Source organism: Staurois parvus, unplaced genomic scaffold (assembly GCF_062004578.1).
Source record: "Staurois parvus isolate SC_StPar_1 unplaced genomic scaffold, SC_StPar_1.0 ptg000575l, whole genome shotgun sequence".
In the NCBI taxonomy this organism is placed as follows: Eukaryota; Metazoa; Chordata; class Amphibia; order Anura; family Ranidae; genus Staurois; species Staurois parvus.
In genome coordinates, this window is record NW_028318371.1 from 8,211,367 (window position 1) to 8,238,429 (window position 27,063).

Sequence of the window (27,063 nt, forward strand, 5' to 3'; positions counted from 1 at the left end):
AGCTGGTGGAAAGGTCAAACTGCCAATAAAGGGGGTTGTAGGGCCCAGGTAAATGGATAGACGAAGGAAGGGAAGTGACCGATCCCATATGTGAAGCGACTGTCACGTTAGATCTGTGGGTGACAAAGGGCCTTTACCCAAATGATTTTTTTTTAAAGTCTGCAAAAAAAATAAAAATACAAAAACTGCTTTGGCAGTGAAAGGGACAAACATGGATCTATATAAAAGGGGAGAAAAAAGTTGCAGGCTTGATGGAACACCAGTCAGTTTGTAAAGTGAATGTGTATTGCTTTGTAGCTTTGTCTGTATTGGCTGAATAGAGGCTCATTATTCGCAGGTCAGTCCTGAGTCTTTAACTCATCCCCGGGGAGCTGTTCCTCAGCAGGCAGGTTTGGTGAGAAGCTCACTAAAGGATTTGAGTTGCCCTCTGAATTGGGGAACTGCAGGGAATATAAATTGGGATGTTAGATTTTTGTAGTCTGAAAAGACATATCTGACAATGTGTGCCCAGCCTGAGCTTAATCTTGGTTGCATCTCTTATAAATCTGACGTTTATTCTGCTTATATTTTGTCTTCCCCAGCTCCTCCACCCCCCTTATCAATATGCAAAGAAGTGTTTAAATATAATGTTTCTATTCTGAATGCATAACTTTTATTTTGGCCCAGGGATATCATCACTGGGTCATCATTGGGTCTCTGTGCTTCTCTATGCAGACAGATGTGGTTGATGGGATCGTCGCACTTCTGTTTATCAAATCTTTCAGTAAAAAATACACCCATATTAATGCCATCATGTCCATTTTTTAATAAAATATAAAAAGTTGAGGATGTGGCATGTAAATAGATTCCAAAAATGTCAAGCCTCAAAATTGTGCATACCCATGAAATGGCGAACAACTGTAATACCCAAAATTGTCCATAGGAGGCGCTTTAAAACCCTTACAGCTCATCAGTTTAGAGTTAGGCTCCATGTACACGGGACACTTCTGAACAATTGAAACTGACTGCTGGAAAACGTAGGTTAAATAACGTCTGTTTAGCTGCGTTTGCATAACATGTTTATGCGCGTTTGTGTTTAGAAGTGTTTTTTAAAGATCAGCACAGGAGAACCTCCCAAATGCCCAGAATGCGCTGAAAAGTGGTAAATTATTAACTATTTCAGACTGTTTCAGAGAAATACAGAGAGTAGAAGCAGAGACAGCAGTATGTGTGGAGATTAGATTAGGTGTGAGTTGCTCATTAACATATCTTTTGTTTCCAAGGGTGGGAAAGGTGTCTGGTGGAGGGAGTCATTAAGGTCACCTGGCAGGGGGCCTTCATGAGGAATTTGAGATGTGAATTGGTCATTAACATATCTTTTGTTTCCAAGGGTGGGAGAGGTCTGAGGTGTGAATGGTCATTAACATATCTTTTGTTTCCAAGGGTGGGAGAGGTCTGAGGTGTGAATTGGTCATTACAATGTGTGACAAGCTTGGTAGGAACATCCTGTGTTCGGTGTTTTGTCCATCTGAGTACCTTGAAAACACTTTGCATGTATTTTTCATGATGAAAAAAGGCTCTGGACAGCATCGGGAACTGGAAGAGTTATAAACGTGATTTGCTGCGTTTAGCCGCGTTTTGCATTTGAAACGCTGATAAAATCGACTGCTGAACGCAAGTTTTCTGCATTCAAAAAAACGACTGTAAACTCAAATGCCTGTAATTGCCTGTAAACGACGATGTGTACATGGACACATAGGAGAACATTAGGGAGAGTTCAGGGGCTGCTGAAAAAAACGCAGAAAAGCTCCTAAACGTGAGCGGACAGGCAGGATTTTTAATGTGGAAGAGACACGCCTTGTCTCTCCTGCATTAAAGCAACGACCTGCCTGTCTGACCCTGTAGAGTGCAGATGCAGCTCACCGTACAAATTCGGCAATGCCGAATTTGATGGTACTCCATCCATCATCCCCGACCAGCCAATGACAGCGGCCAGCCAGTCGCCCAAAGATGTCAACGGCCAGGTGGGGAGCTCCGGGACAGCTCATTGTGATATCAGAGGTGAGTATAGTCTGCTTCAGCAGTGAATGATGACCCTTGAATTATCGCTCTCTCTCTGATGTGTGTGTGTGGCGATACGGAATATGTGTGGCGCAGTTGTCGTTTTTCTACACACATTGTTTTGTTTGAACATGTATATCCAGAACTCGTTTTTTGCATCTCTATGTATGGATCCGTGGGATCTTTTAACATTTTTTTGGAGGTTGTTTTTTTAATTTTATTGAACCTTTTTTTTTTACTTTTAACTAAACTTTACTAGTAGACAAGCCCCCTGTGTGATAGTATAAGGACGGGGGCATGTTTTCTTTAAGGGGACACCACTGACTATTAAACCCCCAATGTCACTCTGTTGTAGCTGATCAAGCACACAGTGCTCTCCATCACCTTCTTTCTTGGCCAGAGAGGCAAAGGTTTGACAGCTCTGAACTTGGAAGTGCTCAAAGCTGAACACTTCCAGGGTCATCCACCACATTGGGAGTTTTTCATTTGTGACATTTGTATAGCACTGACATCTTATGCATCGGGTGTGCTGATGGTCCTGGGCACACCTTAAGCACCCAGTGCGCAGTGTCATTATGGCATAGTTAACAACTGTCCCTGATTTGCTGGGACGGTCATGGTTTTTAATAAGCTATCCCGACATGTCCTTGTTCTGGGCTGTGTCCCGAAAATCAGAACTGCACGTGCACACCGAATTTTCGGTGGCCAAAAACACCCCTATTGGCCGTTGGCCGATATGAAAATAAGCACCGATGCAGGTGTCGAAAATAACCCCGCCCATCGTCACCGCCCGCCCGCTGCTGCTGCCACCCGCCACCGCTTGTTAGTTCTCAGCCTTACCTGAGAAACCACCGAATGATCCTGGTGCTGGGCATAGACATAAGTGAAGGAAAGATGGCCTCCGCTCATCTCTATGCTCTTGAAGGACCGAAGCGATGTCACTTCTGGTTCCGGCGCCTTTTTTTTTTTTTCAAAGCACTAGATCCATGCTTTTTTTGATCCAATGCTTTACATTGTAGAGTAAAGTGTATTTTTTTCCAAAAAATTATTAATTTTTAAAAAACGTCCATTTCGGTTTCGGTTGTCGGCCAAGTGCATCCTGAATTTTCAGTTTCGGCACCAGAATTTTCATTTCGGTGCACCACTATTATATATACAGTTGTGTTCAAAATAATAGCAGTCAGACATCACTAACCGGATCAATCACTGTTTTTGGTAGAAATGATATTTCTACATGGCAAATAATTTCCTAGCAGGTGTAGTAGAGTAATAGAAATCCAACAGACCCAACAGTCATGACATGCATGCTGCTGATTCTGTGTCATTGAATCACTCATTGAAAGGGGCGTGTTCAAAATAATAGCCGTGTGGAGTTCTATTAGTGAGGTCATTCATTCTTTGAAAAACAGGTGGCAATTATTGCCCTTATTTAAAGAAGGAAGGCAGCAAATGTTGTCCATGCTGGTTACAGTGCATTTCTCTCTGCAATTCTGAGGAAAATGGGTCGTTCCAGACATTGTTCAGAAGAACAGCGTACCTTGATTAAAAAGTTGATTGGAGAGGGGAAAACATATAAAGAAGTGCAGAAAATGATCGGCTGCTCAGCTAAAATGATGGCAAATGCTGTAAAATGGCGACCAAAACCTGAAAGACGCGGAAGAAAGCGAAAAACTACCATTGGAATGGATAGAAGAATAGCCAAAATGGCGCGGACTCAGCCAACAATCAGCTCCAGGAAGATGAAAGAAGGTGTGACGTTCCCTGTGAGGACTGTTACAATTAGAAGACGTCTATGTGAAGCCAAGCTATCTGCAAGAAGCCCCCGTAAAGTCCCACTGTTGGAAAAAAGACATGTGCTGAAGAGGTTACAATCTGCCAAAGAGCACATTGACTGGCCTAAAGAGAAATGGCGCAACATTTTGTGGACTGATGAAAGTAAGATTGTTCTTTTTGGGTCTAGTGGCCGGAGACAGTTTGTCAGACGACCCCCAAACACTGAATTCAAGCCACAGTACACTGTGAAGACAGTGAAGCATGGTGGTGCAAGCATCATGATATGGGGATGTTTCTCATACTACGGTGTTGGGCCTATTTATCGCATACCAGGGATCATGGATCAGTTTGAATACATCAGAATACTTGAAGAGGTCATGCTGCCTTATGCTGAAGAGGAAATGCCCTTGAAATGGGTGTTCCAACAAGACAACGACCCCAAACACACCAGTAAACGTGCAACATCTTGGTTCCAGACCAACAAGATTGACGTTATGGAGTGGCCAGCCCAATCCCCGGATCTTCATCCAATAGAAAACTTGTGGGGTGACATCAAAAATGCAGTTTCTGAGGCAAAACCAAGAAATAGAGAAGAACTGTGGAATGTGGTCCAATCATCCTGGGCTGGAATACCTGATCACAGGGGCCAGAAGTTGGGTGACTCCATGCAACACAGATGTACAGCAGTTCTCAGAAACAGTGCGACTACAACCAAATATTCATGAAGTCATTCAAAGGAAAGCAAAATCTTCAAACATTTCTCAGTTTATATAGTGAATGTTTGAGTTTGTAAAGAAGAATACAAACACTGCTATTTGTTTGAACCGTCTAATATTCACTTTTCTTCAATTTTTTTTTAGAGGAACAACACAAATTTGATGTATTTTTCTTCATGTTGTGATTTGGAATAGAATGTGTCGTGTTCCCAATGCATTTGTGTGGATGGAAATAAAAGCTATTAGAAGGATTTTCAGCTTTATTCACTTTTTTCAACACACTGCTATTATTTTGAACACAACTGTATATATTTATATATATATACATACACACACATACTCTCTCGCGTATTTGAGCTTTGGAGTGTACACCCTAATACAAAAATCTGTTCACACCTCTGGTTTTACATGTGTGTATACATTCACATTTGTCCCTGCCCTCATTGAGCATACTATCTAAGGTCCCTAACTCATATTCATACAGTACTTACACATACTAGGGCCAATGTAGACAGGAGCCAATAAACCTACCTCTACCTGGATATTGTTTGTGTAAATTCAAATTGGTGAGTTACCAACTTTATAAACAGTTGAAGCAGGAGTGCCTAGACTTTTTCAATATTATATATATATCAGTAGAGATGGGAAACGTGGAGATTTATTTTAAACATTCCATGAAAAACTCGGAGAGTACAAGACCTACAGTTGCAAGAAAAAGTATGTGAACCCCTTGGGATTACGTGGAGTTTTGCATGAATTGGGCATAAAATGTGCTCTGAATGTCATCTAAGTCACAACAATAGAAGAACACAGTCTGCTGAACATAATACTACACAAACATTAGATGTTGCCATGGTTTAAATTGCACATAACATGTAAACATTCACAGTGCAGGGAGGAAAAAGTATGTGAGGCCCTAGTTTAATGACTTCTCCCAGAGCTAATTGGAGCCAGGAGTGAGCCAACCTTGACTCCAATCAGTGTGATGATATTGGATGTGTTGCTGACAGCTGTCCTGCCCTTAAAAAACACACACCTGTTTTGGGTTTATTGGTTCAAGAAGCACTGTCTGATGTGAACCATGCCTCGCAGAAAAGAGCTCTCAGAAGACCTACGATCAAGAATTGTTGACTTGCATGAAGCTGGAAAGGGTTACAAAAGTATCTCCAAAAGCCTTGATGTTCATGTGTCCACGGTAAGACAGACTGTCTACAAATGGAGAAAGTTTAGCACTGTTGCTACTCTCCCTAGGCGTGGTCATCCTGTAAAAATGACTGCAAGAGCACAGCGCAGAATGCTGCATGAGGTAAAGAAGAATCCCAGAGTGTCAGCTAAAGACCTACAGAAATCTCTGGCACATGCTAACATTTTTGTTGACACATCTACAATAAGGAAAACATTAAACAAGAATGGAGTACATGGGAGGACACCACGGAGGAAGCCATTGCTGTCCAAAAAGAAGATTGCAGCACGTTTGAAGTTTGCAAAAGAGCACCTGGATGTTCCACAGCATTACTGGCAAAATATACTGTGGACAGATGAAACCAAGATTGAGTTGTTTGGGAAGAACACACAACACTATGTGTGGAGAAAAAAAGGCACAGCACACCAACATCAAAACCTCATCCCCACTGTAAAATATGGCAGAGGGAGCATCATGGTTTGGGGCTGCTTTGCTGCCTCAGGGCCTGGACGGATTGTTGTCATTGATGGGAAAATGAATTCCAGAGTTTATCAAGACATTTTGTAGGAAAACGTACGACCATCTGTCCGCCAACTGAAGCTCCGCAGAGGATGGGTGATGCAACAGGACAATGACCCAAAGCATACAAGTAATTCAACAAAACAATGACTGCAACAGCACAGAATACGCCTTCTGGAGTGGCCCAGTCAGAGTCCTGACCTCAACCCCATTGAAATGCTGTGGCATGACCTTAAGAGAGCGATTCACACCAGACATCCCAAGAATATTGCTACACTGAAACAGTTTTGTGAAGAGGAGTGGTCCAAAATGACTCCAGATCGTTGTGCAGGTCTGATCTGCAACTACAGGAAATGTTTGGTTGAGGTTATTGCTGCCAAAGGAGGGTAGACCAGTTATTAAGTCCAAAGGTTCACATACTTTTTCCTCCCTGCACTGTGAATGTTTACATGTTATGTGCAATTAAACCATGGCAACATCTAATTTTTGTGTAGTATTATGTTCAGGAGACCGTGTTCTTCTATTGTTGTGACTTAGATGACGTTCAGAGCACATTTTATGCCCAATTCATGCAAAACTCCACGTAATCCCAAGGGGTTCACATACTTTTTCTTGCAACTGTATATGCCTCTTGTTAGATCCTTCAGGATTTGGACATTGTTGTTATACAATAATTTCTCTACATGCCTAAAATCACTTCTGAAAGCCATCCTTGCAGATGCACAGATGCTGGACGTTGGTCCACATGATGAGGTGGGATTGGTGGCTTTTCAGTGGTGCCATGGCAGGTCTACAGGTGGTGTTGTGGCCCCAGTATTACATAGATTATTCCTTATCCTTAAGGCACTGTTGCCCAAGTGGAATGACCACAGATTGGTGGGCTCCATTCCGTTGGAGAATTCTAAACACCGTGCTCCCTCGCCCTAGAAGGTCTACAGGGAGTTGACTTGCAGTCTGGTCCGGTGGCTCTAAGGCACCAGTGGAGATTGAGCAGTCTACAGTCCAAGGACCATTACTAAAATTTAAAGGAGATTCTTGTACAAAAAGGTTACAGGAATTCAGAAAACAGTTTGATTAGCACTGGGCCTTCTGCTTTACACTCATTATATTGTATGGTGTGCCTGGAGTTCAGCTATAATAGTGTTGGGATTTCTCCCTCATTAGGCGTCCTCCTCCTCTCCACTCACATAATGATGTAGCTCCTCTCTGGGTCCATCCACAAGTGTCACCTGTCTGCCCGTTCATCATCGCTCATCAAACCCTGACACTCTGCGCCAAGGGAATCATAACCAGTCCTCAACGCATCCTCTATGAGCTGCAGATGGTGCCTTCAAGAATATGAGCTGTATGCATCTTCAGTCCTAATATGTTCACTCAGTGTCTATTATCTATATTAAAAAACAAACACACACACATATATATATATATACCCCCACATGGAAGAAAAATATATTTGAAACACTCCAATTTTGGCCATATTCTATATATATATATATATATATATATATATACACACACACTGTATGTTAAAATGTGTTTTTATTACAAAATATATAAAAAATATTTTTAAAAATACATTTCAAATATACTGTATGTCTTTAAAAATACAAATCTACATTTCTAGAATGCATTTACAAATATATCTAAAACTATATGATAAAATGACTTTTTTATATGCTATAAAAAATCTGAAGAATATATTTAGAAAAATGCTCAAAAAGACGAAGCTGGCTCACTTTTCCAACCGCAGCCCAATGCACCACAGAGATCCGAACGGCCGCGCTGAATACTGAGTGAGGTTCTGCTTTACTGTGATCACTTTATACTGTGAAGGTGTAAACAGTGCCTAAAACGTAAAGGTGTTAGGCTCGGTTCACATCTAGGCAGTTTGTGTTTGATGCGTTTCTGCCGTGCTTTTTGCGGTGCATTTTGATGCAGTTTTGCTGCGTTTTGCATTTGTTTCTTTTTCAACTTATTGCTGGGTAGAATAAAACACATCAAAAATGTGTCAAACGCATGAAAAACGCGCTACATGCTTTTCTGCAGCGTCTCCATTGAAGTCTATAGAACCAAAAACGCAATGTTTTGCGTTAAAACGTCCCTGTCCCTTTCCAACAAACGCACCGGGTGAAGACACGGAGACGTGAACCTGTCCCATAGGAAATCATGTTAAATGGACTGCTGTGCGTTTCTGCAAAACTCAGCGGAAAACGCTTAGGTGTGAATCTAGACTAATGCAGGCCATACATGGGTCGAATTCTGAACGATTTTTCTTCCGAAAATTTAAAATTTTGTTCACTCAGTAATCCTATGGTATTATTATTATTTTATTATTATACAGTATTTATATAGCGCCAAAGGGTAAGCTCAGCACTGTACATTATAGTGGGGGACAGAACATGAGACAAGACAGTAACAATACAATACACGAGGGGTTCGAGGGCCCTGCTCTTTCAAGCTTACAATCTAGGAGGAAGGGAAAGGTGGCACAGGAGGAGATGGCTGTGGGGGATGGAGTGGTGGGTGGAGTGGAGGAGGTTAGTTGTTAGGTGAGGTCGGGTGTTAGGTGAGGTTGGGGTAGGCTTCCCTGAAGAGGTGGGTTTTCAGGGTGCACCTGAAGGTGAGGAGGGTAGGTGACAGTCTGATGGATTGGGGTAGGGAGTTCCAGAGGATGGGGGAAGTCCTGGAGAAGTCCTGCAATCGGGCGTGGGAGGAGGAGACCAGGAAGCTAGAGAGCAGGAGGTCCTGTGAGGACCTCAATGATTTTGAAAATCGGCCCACCGAGTCATAAAGTTCACCGCATATAACAGGTGAAATTTCTGCGCCTTCCAGGTCACGGCTCATGCGCATATTCTTTTTGGAAAAAACGATCATACGATTTGACCATCGCTGAGTCGAACATTGGTTGTTTTTCATGAATTTTCCAACATGCCCGATCACCTAAAAGGGGAGGAACCACGAAAATCAGCCAGTGCCATTGACGCACTAATAGAGCGAAAATCGGACAATTATTCTTAGGTCGAAAATCGGGTGAATTTCGGCCCATGTATGGCCGGCCTAAGCCTGGGTTCAAACTTTTGCGGTTTGGTACATCGCATGTGATTCATACAGGAACCACACACCGTATTCCTGTGCAAATCGCATGCGAATTCTGTGTGGTGCAATTTGAGCCGTACATTTTGTATGGCTGAATTCGCACCGCATCCACACCAGAAAGGCGCAGGACCCTTTCTTTTGTCCGTACTATTATTATTTATTTTAGGTACTTATATAGCACCGTCAATTTACGCAGCGCTTTACATATACAGTAATACCTCGGTTTACGAATTTAATTCGTTCTGTGGGAATTTTCGTATTGCGGAAAATTCGTAAACCGAAACATCGTTTCCCATAGGAATGCATTGAAAACCAATTAATCCTTTCCGGAGGTCAGAAAAAAGGTCAAACACAAGTCTTTTATCTGTTCAAAACTCTTTATAAAGTGCACTTTTCAAAGGCATTAATACTGGACAGGCTCAGGATTACTCAAGCAAAAACATGTCAATAACATGTCAATAACATGTCAAACATCAGATTCAAATTTTAAAGCACACATCTTTTAAAACATGGCAAACTTTTCAAACAATTTCAACACTCTCTGGAGGAAGAGCAGAGCAACTGGGCAGCACTAACACAAGCAGGTTCTTCTTCATGTCTAGGCTGTTTTAGTAGGAACCTTTCCATTGTCTGCTTCCTCCGGCGCCTTTTCAGCGTCCCTCGGAAAGGGGACATGACGTCGTTGTCAAGGCTAGAGCCTTATCTGGGTGGTGCTGCTGTACAAAAGCTTGTAGGTTTAAGCACAGTTGGCATGCCTCCTTGAGATCCCTGGAAGAGAGCTGTTCCTCACTTGTTTCCTCCTCCTCAAATGAGACCCGCTCCTCCATCTCCTCCTTCTGCAGTTTCACCAGGTCCTCAGTGGTTAGCTCACGGTTGTGTCCCTCCTCCACCAGCTCTCAGACATCTTCCTCAGTCACCTCCAGCCCCATGGTCCTCCCCAAGGAAACAATCTTCTTCAACACTGTTGACTCTGGTGCAGGTGCAGAAGCATCGGAATCAGGTCTCACAACACAGTCTGGCCACAGGTTACGCCAAGCTGAATTTAGGATTCTATGGCTGACCCCGGCCCAGCAATGGAGATAATCTGCAGACCGCTCACGATGTCAAAATGGTCTCTCCAAAATTCATGGAGGGTGAGGCTTGATCGATCTGTCATCTCAAAGCATCGCTGGAAAAGCTCCCTTGGTTAGAGTTGTTTAAAACTGGAGATGACCTGCTGGTCCATTGGCTGGAGTAGTGGGGTGGTGTTAGGCGGAAGGAACACGACTGTGATGAAGTCCTCCAGCAAGTCTTCCTCGAGGCCTGGAGGATGAGCAGGAGCATTGTCCATGAGCAGCACGGCCTTGAGCGGCAGGTTATTGTCGACAAGGTGCTGCTTGACAGCAGGACCAAAAACAGGATTGACCCACTGCACAAACAAAATGCAGGTGACCCAAGCCTTTGGGTTGGACCGCCACAAAATGCTCAACTGCTCCTTCTTCACCCTGTATTTCTTGAAGGCCCGTGGGTTCTCTGAGTGATAGACGAGCAGGGGCTTGATCTTAAGGTCCCCACTGGCATTGGCGAAGAACAGGAGGGTGAGATGGTCCTTCATCGGCTTGTGGCCAGGCAATGAGGTCTCCTCTTCTGTGATAAAGGTATGCTTTGGCATCCTCTTCCAGAAGAGCCCAGTTGAAGACCTCCCGAGGAAGGTAGCCCTCTGAAATCATGACCTGCAGGAACTCTGTAGCAAATTCCTCAGCTGCAGCAACATCAGAACTTGTGGCCTGTCCATGCCTGACCACGCTGTGGATGCCAGATCTGATCTTGAACCTTTCGAACAAACCCCTGCTCGCCTTGAAGCCTTCTGCATCGGCTGACATTCCTGGCTGTTGGTCGAGGAGGTCAGTGTGCAAGGCCTTTGCTTTTTCGCAGATGATCGCCTCGGTCACTGTTTTCAATCCAGAGCAGGAGCAACTTTTCGACCTCCTCCAGAACAAGAGGCCGTTGCTTGGAGACCCTGGTGACTCCCTTGGCTGCATCTCTCCCAGTTATCTTCTCTTTCATCTTTAGGATGGTACCAATTGTGGATGCACTCTTTCCATACTCTTTGGCAAGGTCAGTCAATCGCATTCCTCCTTCATGCTTCCTGACGATTTCTTTCTTGACCTCAAGCAGAATCATCTCCTTCTTCCTCTTCCCAGCTTCTGTTGCTTTCATGGGTGCCATGACACCACAGTCACTAAGTGAGCAGAAAATAAAAAAAAATGCTTTACTGTACACCCACACCCAGTCCAAGAGCCCCAAGTCTATCCGTAGAAGGCATGCACAGCACATGAGCTGGCATGGAAACCACCCCACAATGCAGAACACACAGTAATAGACATGCAAACGACAAAGCTCACCTCCCTACCTTTCCATAGACTCCAGCATGCATGGTGCTAAACCTCCCAGGCACAACACAGACTCCAGCATGCATGGTGCTAAACCTCCCAGGCACAACACCGACTCCAGCATGCATGGTGCTAAACCTCCCAGGCACAACACAGACTCCAGCATGCATGGTGCTAAACCTCCCAGGCACAACACAGACTCCAGCATGCATGGTGCTAAACCTCCCAGGCACAACACCGACTCCAGCATGCATGGTGCTAAACCTCCCAGGCACAACATTGACTCCAGCATGCATGGTGCTAAACCTCCCAGGCACAACACCGACTCCAGCATGCATGGTGCTAAACCTCCCAGGCACAACACCGACTCCAGCATGCATGGTGCTAAACCTCCCAGGCACAACACAGACTCCAGCATGCATGGTGCTAAACCTCCCAGGCACAACATTGACTCCAGCATGCATGGTGCTAAACCTCCCAGGCACAACATTGACTCCAGCATGCATGGTGCTAAACCTCCCAGGCACAACACAGACTCCAGCATGCATGGTGCTAAACCTCCCAGGCACAACACAGACTCCAGCATGCATGGAGATATAAACCTCTCAGGCGCAATGCATCCTGGGAAAACTTGCTTCAGATAAAAGACTTGTGCTTGCATTATTATCAATGGATTTTCATTCGTAAACCGAAAGTTCCGTAAACCAAGGTATCACTGTATATTGTACATTCACATCAGTCCCCGCCCCCGAGGAGCATACTATCTAAGGTCCCTAACTCACATTCATACATACACATGCTAGGGCCAATTTAGACAGGAGCCAATTCACCTATGTCTTTGGAGTGTGGGAGGAAACCGGAGTCCGAGAAACCCACGCAGGCACAGGGAGAACATGCAAACTCCAGGCAGGTGGTGCCGTGGTTGGGATTCGAACCAACGACCCCAGTGCTGCCAGGTGGAAGTGCTAACCATTTAGCCTCTGTGCTGTCATGCGATCTGATTCTGCACATCACACTGCGTTTTGCAAACCGATTTTGGGGTGTCGTTAACCTCTTCATGCCGGCCGAATGCAAATGTGCGGCCTCCCAGCCTCTGGGCCTAGACACAGAGCGGCTGCACATTTGCGTTCTATTAAAAAAGGACATATGTGCTGAGAGCGCACACCCTGCACACTCCCAGCACACATGTCCGGTACTCACGGAAAGGTCCCGATCTCCTCTTTCGATCGGGACCTTTTCCGATCATGTGACGGCGTGTCACGGCGGCCACATGACCCTAAACCCCGCCTCCCAGCTTCTGAAACCCTTAAAGGGTTGGGAGGCACCAGCGTGAAGGGGTTAACTTAACATACACACCCGCAGCGGTTCGCATGAACGGGGTGCGATTGTGATGCGGTGCGGAATTCGCACCCCAACAGTGCACCTGGGCTAAAGGAGAATGTTGATTGGCGATGGCCATGAAGGGGTTATCTGCAGTCAGAAGATGGTGTGTCTGGTTCTGTAACGTGGAGCGTCTCCTGCCGATCTCCAGGCCTTCCCAATTATCGTGCCGTAGTCTTTTCCCAGCCTCCCGCCTGAAGCCGGGGCACCGATGCCTGGCCTTGGTGTGGGCGAAGTACTCAGCTACTCAGCCTGGATTCAGCCCCGTGGAGGAACCAATTAAATTCGGCTAGTCATGGATTTCTGCCTGCGTTCGGCACGAATTAGGAGCGAAGCACAATCTCGAGAGGCGCGCACGAGGCTCTTCCCGATTGGAGGTCGTCAGAATTCTCCTCTCAGCGCCTCCCGGCCTGTCTATTGATTATCTTTCTATTCAGCGCACAAGGCTGGAGAGGGGAGAGCTCTCTGCAACGGCGTGCAAAAGGCAGATGGTGGGACTCCGGGAGGACTGCTGGGTGTGCGAGGCTCTCACTTGTCATTTCTCTTCCAGCAATCTCCATCCTTCCTTCTGACAGTAAATCCAAAAGCCTCCAGCGTGGCCCTTTCATCTGCCTGTGCCGGGGGGCGCTTTTTATTTTTTGTGTTTGTGGGAACCGCGCCGAGCTTGTTATTGTGTGGTCGCCTGGGACCATTGCGCCTTCATTTATAACGAGGAGGCCTTTTGTCCAGATAGTCGGCCTTTCAGCGAGTGGTCATCCAATGCTGCTAGAGTGCATCGGCCTTCCGACATCAACTATGGATATCAGGCTCCATGCACGTTTTGCCGCGTTTAACATTTTTTCGCATTTGCGGTTTTTAGCGTTTATTTTTACCAAAAATAAAAAAAAATTTTGGGTGAAAAAAGTCCAAAAACACCAGTTTGCTGCGATTTACCACGTTTTTCAGCGTTTGAGCATTTTTACAGCTAAAGAAGTCTAGAGACGCACCAGTCCTGCTAGAGTGCATCGGCCCTCCGACATCAACTATGGATATCAGGCTCCATGCACGTTTTGCCGTGTTTAACATTTTTTCGCATTTGCGGTTTTTAGCGTTTATTTTTACCCAAAAAAATATTTTTTTTGGGTGAAAAAAGTCCAAAAACACCAGTTTGCTGCGATTTACCACGTTTTTCAGCGTTTGAGCATTTTTACAGCTAAAGAAGTCTAGAAACGCACCAATCCTGCTAGAGTGCATCGGCCCTCCAACATCAACTATGGATATCAGGCTCCATGCACACCGAAGGGGCGTTATAATAACGGCGGTAACATCAGCAGTGTAAAATCACGTTAAAAATGTGTATTTTTCAGCTTTTTTTTTCGTTTAGCGGCCTTTTTCTGCGTTTTTTCGCATTTGCAATTTTTAGAGGTTTTTTTTTTACCAAAAGGCACCATGCACAGGGGGTGTTATAATAACGCCAGTAACGTTAGCCTAAAGTCACGTGCGTTTTTCAGCGTTTTGCCGCATTTTTTCACGTTTGCATTTTTTAGCATTTATTTTTACCCAAAAAAATATTTTTTTGGTTAAAAGTGTCCAAAAACGCCGGTTTGCCTCGATTTACCACTTCATGCCGCGTTTTTTAAGCATTTTTACAGCTAAAAAACTCCTCGAAACCCACTAGTCCTGCTAGAGTGTATCGGCCCTCCAACATCAACTATAGATAAAAGGCTCCACGCACGCGGGGCGTTATAATAACGCCGGTAACATTAGCTGTGTAAAGTCACGTGCGTTTTTCAGCGTTTTGCTGCATTGTTTCACGTTTGCATTTTTTTGTATTTATTTTTACCAAAAAAAATTTTTTTTTTGGTTAAAAAAATATCCAAAAATGCCGGTTTGCCTCGATTTACCACGTTTTACAGCGTTTTACCACATTATCCACAGCTAAAAAACTCCTCTAGAAACCTACTAGTCCTGCTAGAGTGCATCAGCCCTCCGACATCAACTATAGATATAAGGCTCCACTCCACGCACGCGGGGCGTTATAATAACGCTGTAAAGTCATGCTAAAAACGTGTATTTTTCTGCGTTTTTTGCGTTTTTGTGTTAGCATTTAGCGGCCCTTTGCTGCGTTTTTCGCATTTGCAATTTTTAGAGGTTTTTTTTACCAAAAGGCTCCATGCACACAGGGTGTTGTAATAACTCTGGTAACATTAGCTGTGTAGTCACGTTAAAAACATGCGTTTTTCAGCTTTTTTAGCATTTTTGCATTAGCGTTTAGCGGAATTTGCCACCTTTTTCACATTTTTCGCGTTTGCATTTTTTAGCGTTTTAAGCAAAAAAATAATTTTTTTTGGTCAAAAAAAGTCCAAAAACGCCAGTTTGCAGCAACTAACCACGTTTCCAGCTTTTTTAGCATTTTTGCATTAGCTGCGTTTTGCCACGTTTTTCGCGTTTGTATTTTTTAGCATTTTTTTTAACCCCAAAAAATTTTTCCAGTCAAAGAAAGTCCAAAAACGCCAGTTTGCCGCGATTAACCACATTTTACCACATTTTTGTAGAGTGTTTTTTTTCACGTTTGCATTTTTTAGCGTTTTAAGCAAAAAAATTATTTTTTTTGGTCAAAAAAAAAAGTCCAAAAACGCCAGTTTGCAGCGACTAACCACGTTTTACCACATTTTTTAGAGCGTTTTTACAGCTAAAAAACTCCTCTAGAAACCCACTAGTCCTATTAGAGTGCATCGGCCCTCCGACATCAACTATAGATATGAGGCTCCACGCACGCGGGGCGTTAAAACAACGCTGGTAACGTTAGCGGTGTAAAGTCGCATTAAAAACGTGCGGTTTTCAGTGTTTTTTTCTTTTTTGTATTCGCATTTAGCAGCATTTTTTTCGCATTTGCATTTTTTTGAGTTTTTTTTTACCAAAAGGCTCCATGCACACGAGGCGTTTTAATAACGCTGATAACATTAGCTGTGTAAAGTCACATCAAAAATTTTTGTGGGTCAAAAAAACTTCCAAAAACGCCGGTTTGCCTCGATTTACCATGTTTTTCAGCGATTTGCCTCGTTTTTCACAGCTAAAAAACTCCTCTAGAAACGCACCAGTACTGCTAGAGTGCATCGGCCCTCCGACATCAACTATAGATATGAGGCTCCACGCACGCGGGGCGTTATAATAAGGCTGGGAACGTTAGCGGTGTAAAGTCACGTTAAAAAAGTGCGGTTTTTAGCATTTTGCCGCGTTTGTGTTTTTAGCGTTTATTTTTACCCTCCCAAATTTTTTTTTCTGGCTAAAAGAAGTCCAAAAACGCCGGTTTGCCTCGAATAACTGCATTTTGCTGCGTTTTTCAGTGTTTTTACAGCTAACAAAACTCTAGAAACCCACTAGTCCTGCTAGAGTGCATTGGCCCTCCGACATCAACTATAGCTATAAGGCCCCATGTACACGGGACACTTCTGAATGATGGAAACTGACTGCTGGAAAACGTAGGTTAAAAAACGTCTGTTTAGCCGCGTTTGTATAATGCGTTTATGTGCGTTTTCGTTTAGAAGCGGTTTTTTAATATAAGATAAGCACACCAGAACCTCCCAAACGCCCAGAATGCACTGAAAAGTGGTAAATTATTAACTATTTCAGACTGTTCCAGAGAAATACAGAGAGTAGAAGCAGAGACATCAGTATGTTTTGAGATTAGCTTAGGTGTGAGTTGCTCACAAGGGCGGAGTGACCATTCAGAAACTTGGGCACTGCCCGAGGGCCCGGGGTCAGTAAGGGGCCCCATGAGATGCCCTTGGTACCTTTCATAGGCTTTTTTGGGCGTGGTTGGAGTGTGGGTGAGGACACAGGGGCCCCATGATCCCCTATTGCCGGGGGCCCCATGAGTTGACAGTCCGCCCCTGGTTGCTCATTAACATTTCTTTTGTTTCCAAGGGTGGGAGAGGTCTGAGGTGTGAATGGTCATTAACATATCTTTTGTTACCAAGGGTGGGAGAGGTCTGAGGTGTGAATTGGTCATTAACATATCTTTTGTTTCCAAGGGTGGGAGAGGTCTGAGGTGTGAATTGGTCATTAACATATCTTTTGTTACCAAGGGTGGGAGAGGTCTGAGGTGTGAATTGGTCATTAACATATCTTTTGTTACCAAGGGTGGGAGAGGTCTGAGGTGTGAATTGGTCATTAACATATCTTTTGTTTCCAAGGGTGGGAGAGGTCTGAGGTGTGAATTGGTCATTCCAATGTGTGACAAGCTTGGTAGGAACATCCTGTGTTCAGTGTTTTGTCCATCTGAGTACCTTGAAAACACTTTGCATGCATTCTTCATGATGAAAAAGGCTCTGGACAGCATCGAGAACTGGAAGAGTTAAAAACATTTTTTAAACGTAAACGCTTATAAACGCGATTTGCCGCATTTACAAGTGTTTTGCGTTTGAAACGCTGATAAAATCAACTGCTGAATGCAAGTTTTTTGCGTTCAAAAAAACGACTGTAAACTTAAATGCCTGTAAATGACTGTAAAGGACGATGTGTACATGGACACATAGGAGAACATTAGGGAGAGTTCAGGGGCTGCTGAAAAAAAAACGCAGAACAGCTCCTGAACGTGAGTTTATCATCTGCAGTGCACATGAACCCTAAGGGTGAATTTCTACATAGTGATATTGGTCCTGCTTGGACCAACGTAGGAATGTATGTTCCATACCTGTGGGATCTCTCTAGAAGCTGGAAATGAATGTAGTAGGCACCGCTACTACTACACCGCTACTACAGCGATCTTCACTTGCATCTGGTTGAATGCAAAGCTTTCTGTGATTGGACAAGGTGGAGAGGCAGGGCAGCGATGCCACAATTTTCAACTGGTCCAGTCTGAGAATACTGTGCATTCCATGAGAAGTTGCAAAGTGTTCTCTGAACAGCGCCTTTGCCAAGCGGCTGACCTTCTGTGTTGATGGAGCAGAACAGCTGCTCTGCACGGGACCTGGAAGCAAGAGGTGCCTACTATACTGACTTCCAACTCTAACCTGGTTTACATATATGTGTCTGTGCAGGCCGTGTTTTGCTCAGGCACGAGAGCCCATTCATTTTAATGGACTCCCGTGTCCGTGACACGCAGGGAAAGAAGTCCCTGCACTACTTTGGAAAACGCAGCCGAGGTTCCCAGTACGGTTGTGTTTCCCAGTGCGGGCGGCGTGCTATGAATGAGCGGATTAAATGGCACATACTGGTTCTTAACCACCTTCCGCCCGCCCCATAGTACAATGATGGGCGCAAGGTGGTTCTCTGGTTCATATGACGTCCTATCATTCTCACTGCAAATGCGCGGCTCAGGGAGCGCACGGTGATCGCCGGTGCGCTGTGTCCCTCGGACACAGCGGATCACGGAAAGAGCCGAAGATGTCGGCTCGGTCATGTGATCAGCTGTGTCCAATCAGGACAGGCTGACAGAGGAGAGCCGGTAATCGGCTTTCTGCGGAGGGGACATGTACACTGATCATCAGGGCACTGATGATCAGTGTGCCCTGATGATCAGTGTGGCCCCAGAAGTGCCACCTGTCAGTGCTCATCAGTGCCACGTGCCAGTGCCCATCAGTGCCTCGTATCAGTGTCTCATCAATGCCACATATCACTGCCCATCTGAGCTGCCTTTCAATGTCACCCATCAGTGCCAGTTAGTGCCACCTATCAATGCCAATCAGTGCCACCTATCAGTGCTGCCAATCAGTGCCAGTCAGTGTTGCCTATCAGTGCGCATCAGTGCCAGTCAGTGCCGCCTATCAGTGCCAGTCAGTGCCACCTATCAATACCAATCAGTGCCACCTATCAGTGCTGCCAATCAGTGCCAGTCAGTGTTGCCTATCAGTGCGCATCAGTGCCAGTCAGTGCCGCCTATCAGTGCCAGTCAGTGCCACCTATCAGTGCCAGTCAGTGCCACCTATCAGTGCCAGTCAGTGCTGCCTATCAGTGCCACCTATCAGTGCCATATATCAGTGTCATGTATCAGTGCTGCCTTTCAGTGCCCATCAGTGATGCCTGTCAATGCCCATCAGTGCAACCTACCAGTGCCTCCTCATCAGCACCCATCAGTGCCACCTATCAGTGTCCATCAGTGCAGCCTATCAGTGCCCATCACTGCAGCCTCATTAGCGCACTTCAGTGAAGGAGAAAAATCACTTATTTACAAAATTGTATAACAAAAACTAAGAAAAAATTATTTTTTTTCAACATTTTCAGTGGTGTTTGGTTTGTTTAAGAAAAAATAAAAATCCCGAGGTGATTATATACCACCAAAAAATGATAAAAATGTCATATGGGTACAGTGTTGCATGACCGCACAATTGTCATTCAAAGTGTGATAGCGCTGAAAGCTGGAAATTGGCCTGGGCAGGAAGGGGGTAGAAGTGCCCGGTAGGCAGGAAGGGGGTAGAAGCGCCCGGTAGGCAGGAAGGGGGTAGAAGCGCCCTGTAGGCAGGAAGGGGGTAGAAGCGCCCTGTAGGCAGGAAGGGGGTAGAAGCGCCCTGTAGGCAGGAAGGGGGTAGAAGCGCCCTGTAGGCAGGAAGGGGGTAGAAGTGTCCTGTAGGCAGGAAGGGGGTAGAAGTGTCCTGTAGGCAGGAAGGGGGTACAAGTGCCCTGTAGGCAGGAAGGGGGTACAAGTGCCCTGTAGGCAGGAAGGGGGTACAAGTGCCCGGTAGGCAGGAAGGGGGTAGAAGTGTCCTGTAGGCAGGAAGGGGGTAGAAGTGTCCTGTAGGCAGGAAGGGGGTACAAGTGCCCTGTAGGCAGGAAGGGGGTACAAGTGCCCTGTAGGCAGGAAGGGGGTACAAGTGCCCGGTAGGCAGGAAGGGGGTATCAGTGCCCGGTAGGCAGGAAGGGGGTAGAAGTGCCCTGTAGGCAGGAAGGGGGTAGAAGTGCCCGGTAGGCAGGAAGGGGGTAGAAGTGTCCTGTAGGCAGGAAGGGGGTAGAAGTGCCCGGTAGGCAGGAAGGGGGTAGAAGTGCCCGGTAGGCAGGAAGGGGGTAGAAGTGCCCTGTAGGCGAGGGGTTAAAGCGGAACTAAAGAGTGAATACTTACCTGTCCTACAGTCCCTCGCAGGTGCCAACATCTGCTTCTGAGTGCTGGTCTTTGGGCCAACGGGGCACGACATCAGCCCTGTGCACCATGACACTTACCCCCGGTTCTCACCTATGCGGCCGATGGGCCGCGTTTTGCTCGGGCACGAGAGCCCATTCATTTGAATGGACTCCCGTGCCCGTGACAAGCAGGGAAAGAAGTCCCTGCACTTCTTTGGAAAACGCAGCCCGCACGGGAACCAAGGATCCTAGTACGGTTGCATTTCCCAGTGTGGGCTGCGTGCCATTAAAACTAATGGCACCCGCCCACGGGTCCGCATTTCTCTGTGCGGGTGGTGCGGCTGTATGGATTTTCGTGCAGATCCAAAGCGGCACCACCTGCACAGATATGAACCGGGGGTAATACAGGATCAGCGCATCGGAGGTGCAAATAAAGAAAATACTGCCCAGCAGCTGGCAACACTCTGCTCCCCCCGGGCAGACTAAATTTTTACATATTGACTTTCAGGGGGGGGATTCCATGGGTATGGCACATATTTACTTACCTTGATCCAAGCTGGACCAATATAACTGTGTAAAAAATGACACACCTAGAATTCAGCTTTATTGGCTACCTTACGTTATTTAAGATGAAAGCTTTTGGGACCCGAGAGGGTCTTCTTCATGACCTATAAAGCCTGAAGAAGGAACCTAACTGGTCCTGAAAGTTTATCTTTAACCACTTCCAGTCCGGACACTTTCCCCCCTTCCAGTCCGGACACTTTCACCCCCTTCCTGTCCGGACACTTTCACCCCCTTCCTGCCCAGGCCAATTTTCAGCTTTCAGCGCTATCACATTTTGAATGACAATTGCGCGGTCATGCAACACTGCACCCATAAGAATTTTTTAGCATTTTTTTGAGACAAATACAACTTTATTTTGGTGGTATTTATTCACCGCTGGGATTTTTATTTTTTTGCTATGTAAATGAAAATGTCCAAACATTAAAAAAAGTGTTTTTCTTATAAAATTTTGCAAATAAATCTTTCTTCATAAATCTTAGCCAACATTTATTCAGTTATCTTTTTAGTTAAAAAAACCCCAAAATTAGTTTAGAACCAAAAATTATAATTTTTCAAAAATGTTTTTTTACATTTTTATTTATTTTTTCATATTATTTATGATAATATGATTTATGATCATATTTTTTCTTTAACATACCATCACCCTAACAGTACAGTGTCACCATGGTGACACTGTACTACTTGTGGGGGGTGATGAAGATTTTTTTTTATTTTTTTTACACGGATTGCTTTTACAGCCATAAAGGCTGTAAAGCAATAATTTCTCCTTCTCTCTGTCTGCATTCTTGCAGCCATTGTGAAATACTGTGTGAGCTGTGATTGGTCACAGCTTGTCACATGGTACAAGGCTGTCATGAATAGCCCTGTACCATGTGACCTCTGTGATCATTCACAGATTTCACTAGTAGTAAGCAATGATCTCAGAAGTGACATCTTGCTTACTCCTATTCATGTGATCACTGATTGGCCAATCAGTGATCACATGATCAGGTCCTCGCACAGAGGTCCCGTACAGCGATCGGTGTTCTGCAGTGTCCGGAAGACACAGTGGGTACCGGATCGCGGTGCTGCGCGCTCCCAGGCAGCGCGCACAGTCCTAAATGGCGGTCGCCGTTTATGAACGGATAACCTAAGGTTGCCAATAAAGGTTATCACTTAAACTCCAGATTTTGAAACATTAGGCCTCATATGTCATATATTGATAGGACATGAAATGTTTGTTTTGTGGTCCTTTCATCGTGAATGTTAACACTTTGTTGTGTCTTTGCAGGACATCATCTCTCAGATGGAACACGGGCACCAAAGAACGAATGTTGATCAAGGTGACGGATCGGGAGCCGAGCTTCTTGATGCACCAGGGTAATGGTTACTCTACTGACAACGCCCAGGGCACCCGGTCCCGCCGGCCATCGGGCGGGCAGCCTTCCCCCATCATGCAAACATTCTCCGTAGACACGGACAATTCTGTGTTTTTCCCTGAAAGAAAATCATCCCCGTATATGAAAAGAGCGGAACATGTTGGCTCTTGCTCGCCACTCCTTGGTCGAGGCGAATCATTCTGCACGTTACAATCTCAACATAGAAAACACTCGAATGAGTCCCAACCTTCTTCTCCGCGCTATGCATATGAGCCCCCATTGTATGAAGAACCTCCCATGGAGTATCAAGCTCCCATCTATGATGAACCACCCATGGAAATGCAGTACGACAGCAGTGGCAATTATCGGGCAATGTCCCCACAAAAGTCACCTGTACGAAAACCACACAGCTACCTACAGTCACCCAAACAGGTTTCCAACTCTCCGTACCAACAGCTCGTGTTGACCAAACAGAAATGCTCTGACAGGTTCATGAGCTTGGACTACAGCCCGGCTGGCAAAGAGTACGTTAGGCAGTTGGTCTATGTAGAACAGTCGGGGTCCAGTCCAAAGATGAAAACGGGTATCAGGCATAAATACACACCCAATACAATTGGTGGATCTTACTCCCTGCAGCATAATCCACCCTATATGAGGGACCATCGTTTGGAGGTCAAGTCTGGAGATTACAGCAGCATGGAGAGTGCCGAACTGCGACACAACCAACAGCAGCAGCAGTTTTATTCTGAAGATTCCATGTCATGGTCCAGTCAGCAGGACACTATGTCCTCTACGGGCTACTCTCCCAACACAAGAAAACGGAAAAGCAGGAAACCGTCCTTGTCCCAGGAACCAAACTCGGCTCCGGCTGATGTCACCGCAGAGAAGGAGCAAATGAATGAGCATAATATGGTGGAAGAAAGGCCTTCATCAATGCCCAACAGGCCGCTGATGAGCCGGACGGAGAGCCGGTCATCTGAGTCCGATATGCACCGTGGCTCACCCGAAACGTTTCTGGCCCAGGCCCGTCTGGCATGGGAGGCCCAACAGGCCCATTTCCATATGAAGCAGAGGAGCAGCTGGGACTCTCAGAAAGATGGCTCTGGTTATGAGAGCGACGGGGCCGTGCCTCTACCAATGCCCGGCCCTGTGGTCAGAGCCTTCAGTGAGGATGAGGCGCTGGCACAGCATGACGGCAAGTACTGGAAGAGGAACAATTTCGATAAGCTTGGATTTCCACAAATACTACTGGAAAAAAGTGTGTCGGTTCAAACCAATCTGGCCTCACCGGAGCCATACTTACATCCATCTCAGGTAAACAGGGCATGCTGTTATAGTCGTATGATACATTTGTAGGGCAAGCTTTGGGTGCAATGCCAGTTGCTTGTGTGTGTGTTCTGTCATACCATGTGTCAATGTGACTACTGCGAACCTCAAAATCTGCCATTGATAATACCAATGGTTTACATGTTTACCAATCTGAGGACCCAGAAACAGGTTCTGGGAGGCCACATGGAGTCCAGACCAGAGCGAACATACCAACTGAGCACACTTTTGCTGGTACAAATGAAAAATGAGCCTCCACCTAATGAGAGGCTGAGAAGGAAAAACTCCACCCAATAATAATTTATAAAGGTATCCATGTTTTTATTTACATCTTCTATGTATTATTGTACGTTTACATATAAATTAACCACTTCCCGTCCGGCCCATGTACATAAACAACTGGACAGGAGCAGTGCAGGAGCTGGTTACCGTTCATAAACCGCGCCCATATTTTCAGCCTGTGCGCGCTCCCTGGGAGCGTGCTGCACCGCGATCCGGTGCCCGCTGTGTCCTCCACACCGATCGCTGTACGGGACCTCTGTGTGAGCAGTGCAGGGGCGGGTGGCCGTTTATAAACGTCCTCCCTGATTCCCTGCTCCCTGGGAGCACGCAGCACCGCGATCCGGTGCCCGCTGTGTCCTCCACACCGATTGCTGTACGGGACCTCTGTGTGAGGTCCCGTTCATGTGATCACTGATTGGCCAATCAGTGATCACATGAATAGTAGTAAGCAAGATGTCACGTCTGACATCATTGCTTACTACTTGTGAAATCTGTGAATGATCACAGAGATCACATGGTACAGGGATATTCACAACAGCCTTGTACCATGTGACAAGCTGTGATCAATCACAGCTCACATAGTATTTATCAATTGCTGCAGGAATGCAGACAAAGAGAAGGAGAAATTATTGATTTTACAGCCTTTATGGGTGTAAAAGCGATCAGTGTAAAAAAAAAAATAAAATCTTCATCACCCCCCACAAGTAGTACAGTGTCACTATGGTGACACTGTACTGCTAGGGTGACAGTATGTTAAAAAAACTAAATTATAATTTTTGGTTAGAAACTAATTTGGGTTATTTTTTTTTACTAAAAAGATAACTGAATACATTTTGGCCAAGATTTATGAAGAACGATAATTTATTTGCAAACTTTTATAAGAAAAACACTTTTTAATTTTTTTTTACTTATTCATTTATATAGCAAAAAAAAACTAAAAATCCCAGCGGTGAATAAATACCACCAAAATAAAGTTTTATCTGTCTCATAAAAAATTCATATGGGCACAGTGTTGCATGACCGCGCAATTGTCATTCAAAGTGTTATAGCGATGAAAGCTGAAAATTGGCCTGGAGAGGAAGGGGGTAAAAGTGTCCGGACTGGAAGTGATTAAATATTGGCATATTCTGCAAAGCTGTACAGAGAACACTGAGCCATTCCCGTTGGTGTTTGCAACAGAGGAGCTTACACTCTAATGTCCCACAACAGTTACACATTATTCTGCATTTCTATAGCTCTGACATACACTGCAGTGCTGTACAGAGAATACTGAGCCATTCACCTCAGTGTGCACCGGAGGACCTTATGCTGTAATGTCTTCCCGCAGTCGCACACAAATTATTATAAACTTGTATAGATCTGACAAATTCTGTACTGAGCCAGTCACATCAGTCTCTGCACCAGAAGAGCTTACACTCTAATGCAGGGGTAGGCAACTTTTGAGAGTTGGAGATCTACCTGAACAACTTAAAAGAAATCGAAGATCACTGGGGTTCGGCGCCTTTTTTTTTTTTTTTTAAAGAAATTTACTAGCAAGGCCTAACAAAATAGTAAAGAAAACATAGAAAAGTATAATAAAACAAATGTCACTGTAAAAATATAAACTTAGCCCACCGTAAAAGTGGATAGTAGCAGTCAGTAGAGCAGTGGATGGTGTGTCAGTGGGGCAGTGGATGGTGTGTCAGTGGGGCAGTGGATGGTGTGTCAGTGGGGCAGTGGATGGTGTGTCAGTGGGGCAGTGGATGGTGTGTCAGTAGGGCAGTGGATGGTGTGTCAGTAGGGCAGTGGATGGTGTGTCAGTGGGGCAGTGGATGGTGTCGGTATGACATTAGAAAGTGTCTATAAAGCAGTGAACATTTCAGTTGGGCAGTGGATGGTGTCAGTAGGACATTAGACAGTCATTAAAGCAGTGAACATGTCAGTTGGGCAGTGGATGGTGTCAGTAGGACATTAGACAGTCATTAAAGCAGTGACATTAGACAGTGTCTTTAAAGCAGTGAACATGTCAGTAGGGCAGTGGATGGTGTCAGTAGGACATTAGACAGTGTCATTAAAGCAGTGAATGTCAGTTGGGCAGTGGACGGTGTCAGTAGGACATTAGACAGCGTCATTAAAGCAGTGAACATGTCAGTTGGGCAGTGGATGGTGTCAGTAGGACATTAGACAGTGTCTATAAAGCAGTGAACATGTCAGTTGGGCAGTGGATGGTGACAGTAGGATATTAGACAGTGTCATTAAAGCAGTGAACATGTCAGTTGGGCAGTGGACGGTGTCAGTAGGACATTAGACAGCGTCATTAAAGCAGTGAACATGTCAGTTGGGCAGTGGACGGTGTCAGTAGGACATTAGACAGCGTCATTAAAGCAGTGAACATGTCAGTTGGGCAGTGGATGGTGTCAGTAGGACATTAGACAGCGTCATTAAAGCAGTGAACATGTCAGTTGGGCAGTGGATGGTGTCAGTAGGACATTAGACAGTGTCTATAAAGCAGTGAACATGTCAGTTGGGCAGTGGATGGTGACAGTAGGATATTACACAGTGTCATTAAAGCAGTGAACATGTCAGTTGGGCAGTGGATGGTGACAGTAGGATATTAGACAGTGTCATTAAAGCAGTGAACATGTCAGTTGGGCAGTGGATGGTGTCAGTAGGACATTAGACAGTGTCATTAAAGCAGTGAACATGTCAGTTGGGCAGTGGACGGTGTCAGTAGGACATTAGACAGCGTCATTAAAGCAGTGAACATGTCAGTTGGGCAGTGGACGGTGTCAGTAGGACATTAGACAGTGTCTTTAAAGCAGTGAACATGTCAGTTGGGCAGTGGATGGTGTCAGTAGGACATTAGACAGTGTCTTTAAAGCAGTGAACATGTCAGTTGGGCAGTGGACGGTGTCAGTAGGACATTAGACAGCGTCATTAAAGCAGTGAACATGTCAGTTGGGCAGTGGATGGTGACAGTAGGATATTAGACAGTGTCATTAAAGCAGTGAACATGTCAATTGGGCAGTGGATGGTGTGAGTAGGACATTAGACAGCGTCATTAAAGCAGTGAACATGTCAGTTGGGCAGTGGACGGTGTCAGTAGGACATTAGACAGCATCATTAAAGCAGTGAACATGTCAGTTGGGCAGTGGACGGTGTCAGTAGGACATTAGACAGTGTCTTTAAAGCAGTGAACATGTCAGTTGGGCAGTGGATGGTGTCAGTAGGACATTAGACAGTGTCTTTAAAGCAGTGAACATGTCAGTTGGGCAGTGGACGGTGTCAGTAGGACATTAGACAGCGTCATTAAAGCAGTGAACATGTCAGTTGGGCAGTGGACGGTGTCACTCAGTAGAACAGAGGATGGTGTCAGTAGAGCAGTGGGTGGTGTCGGGTGGTGGGGGAGGGATAGACAGTCTCAGTAGTTTTTTTTTTAA

General features: G+C 45.3%; 1 protein-coding gene across 2 annotated transcripts in view; it reads left to right on the forward strand.

The window, feature by feature from the left end:
• ARHGAP39 (Rho GTPase activating protein 39) overlaps positions 1-27,063 on the forward strand; it is a 368,562-nt gene that overhangs the window by 182,294 nt on the left and 159,205 nt on the right. For both annotated transcript variants that reach the window (XM_089692101.1, XM_089692102.1), the window contains exon 3: positions 21,949-23,350. In XM_089692101.1, coding sequence (XP_089548227.1) covers positions 21,949-23,350 — 1,402 coding nt within the window. The remainder of the gene's footprint in view (positions 1-21,948; positions 23,351-27,063) is intronic.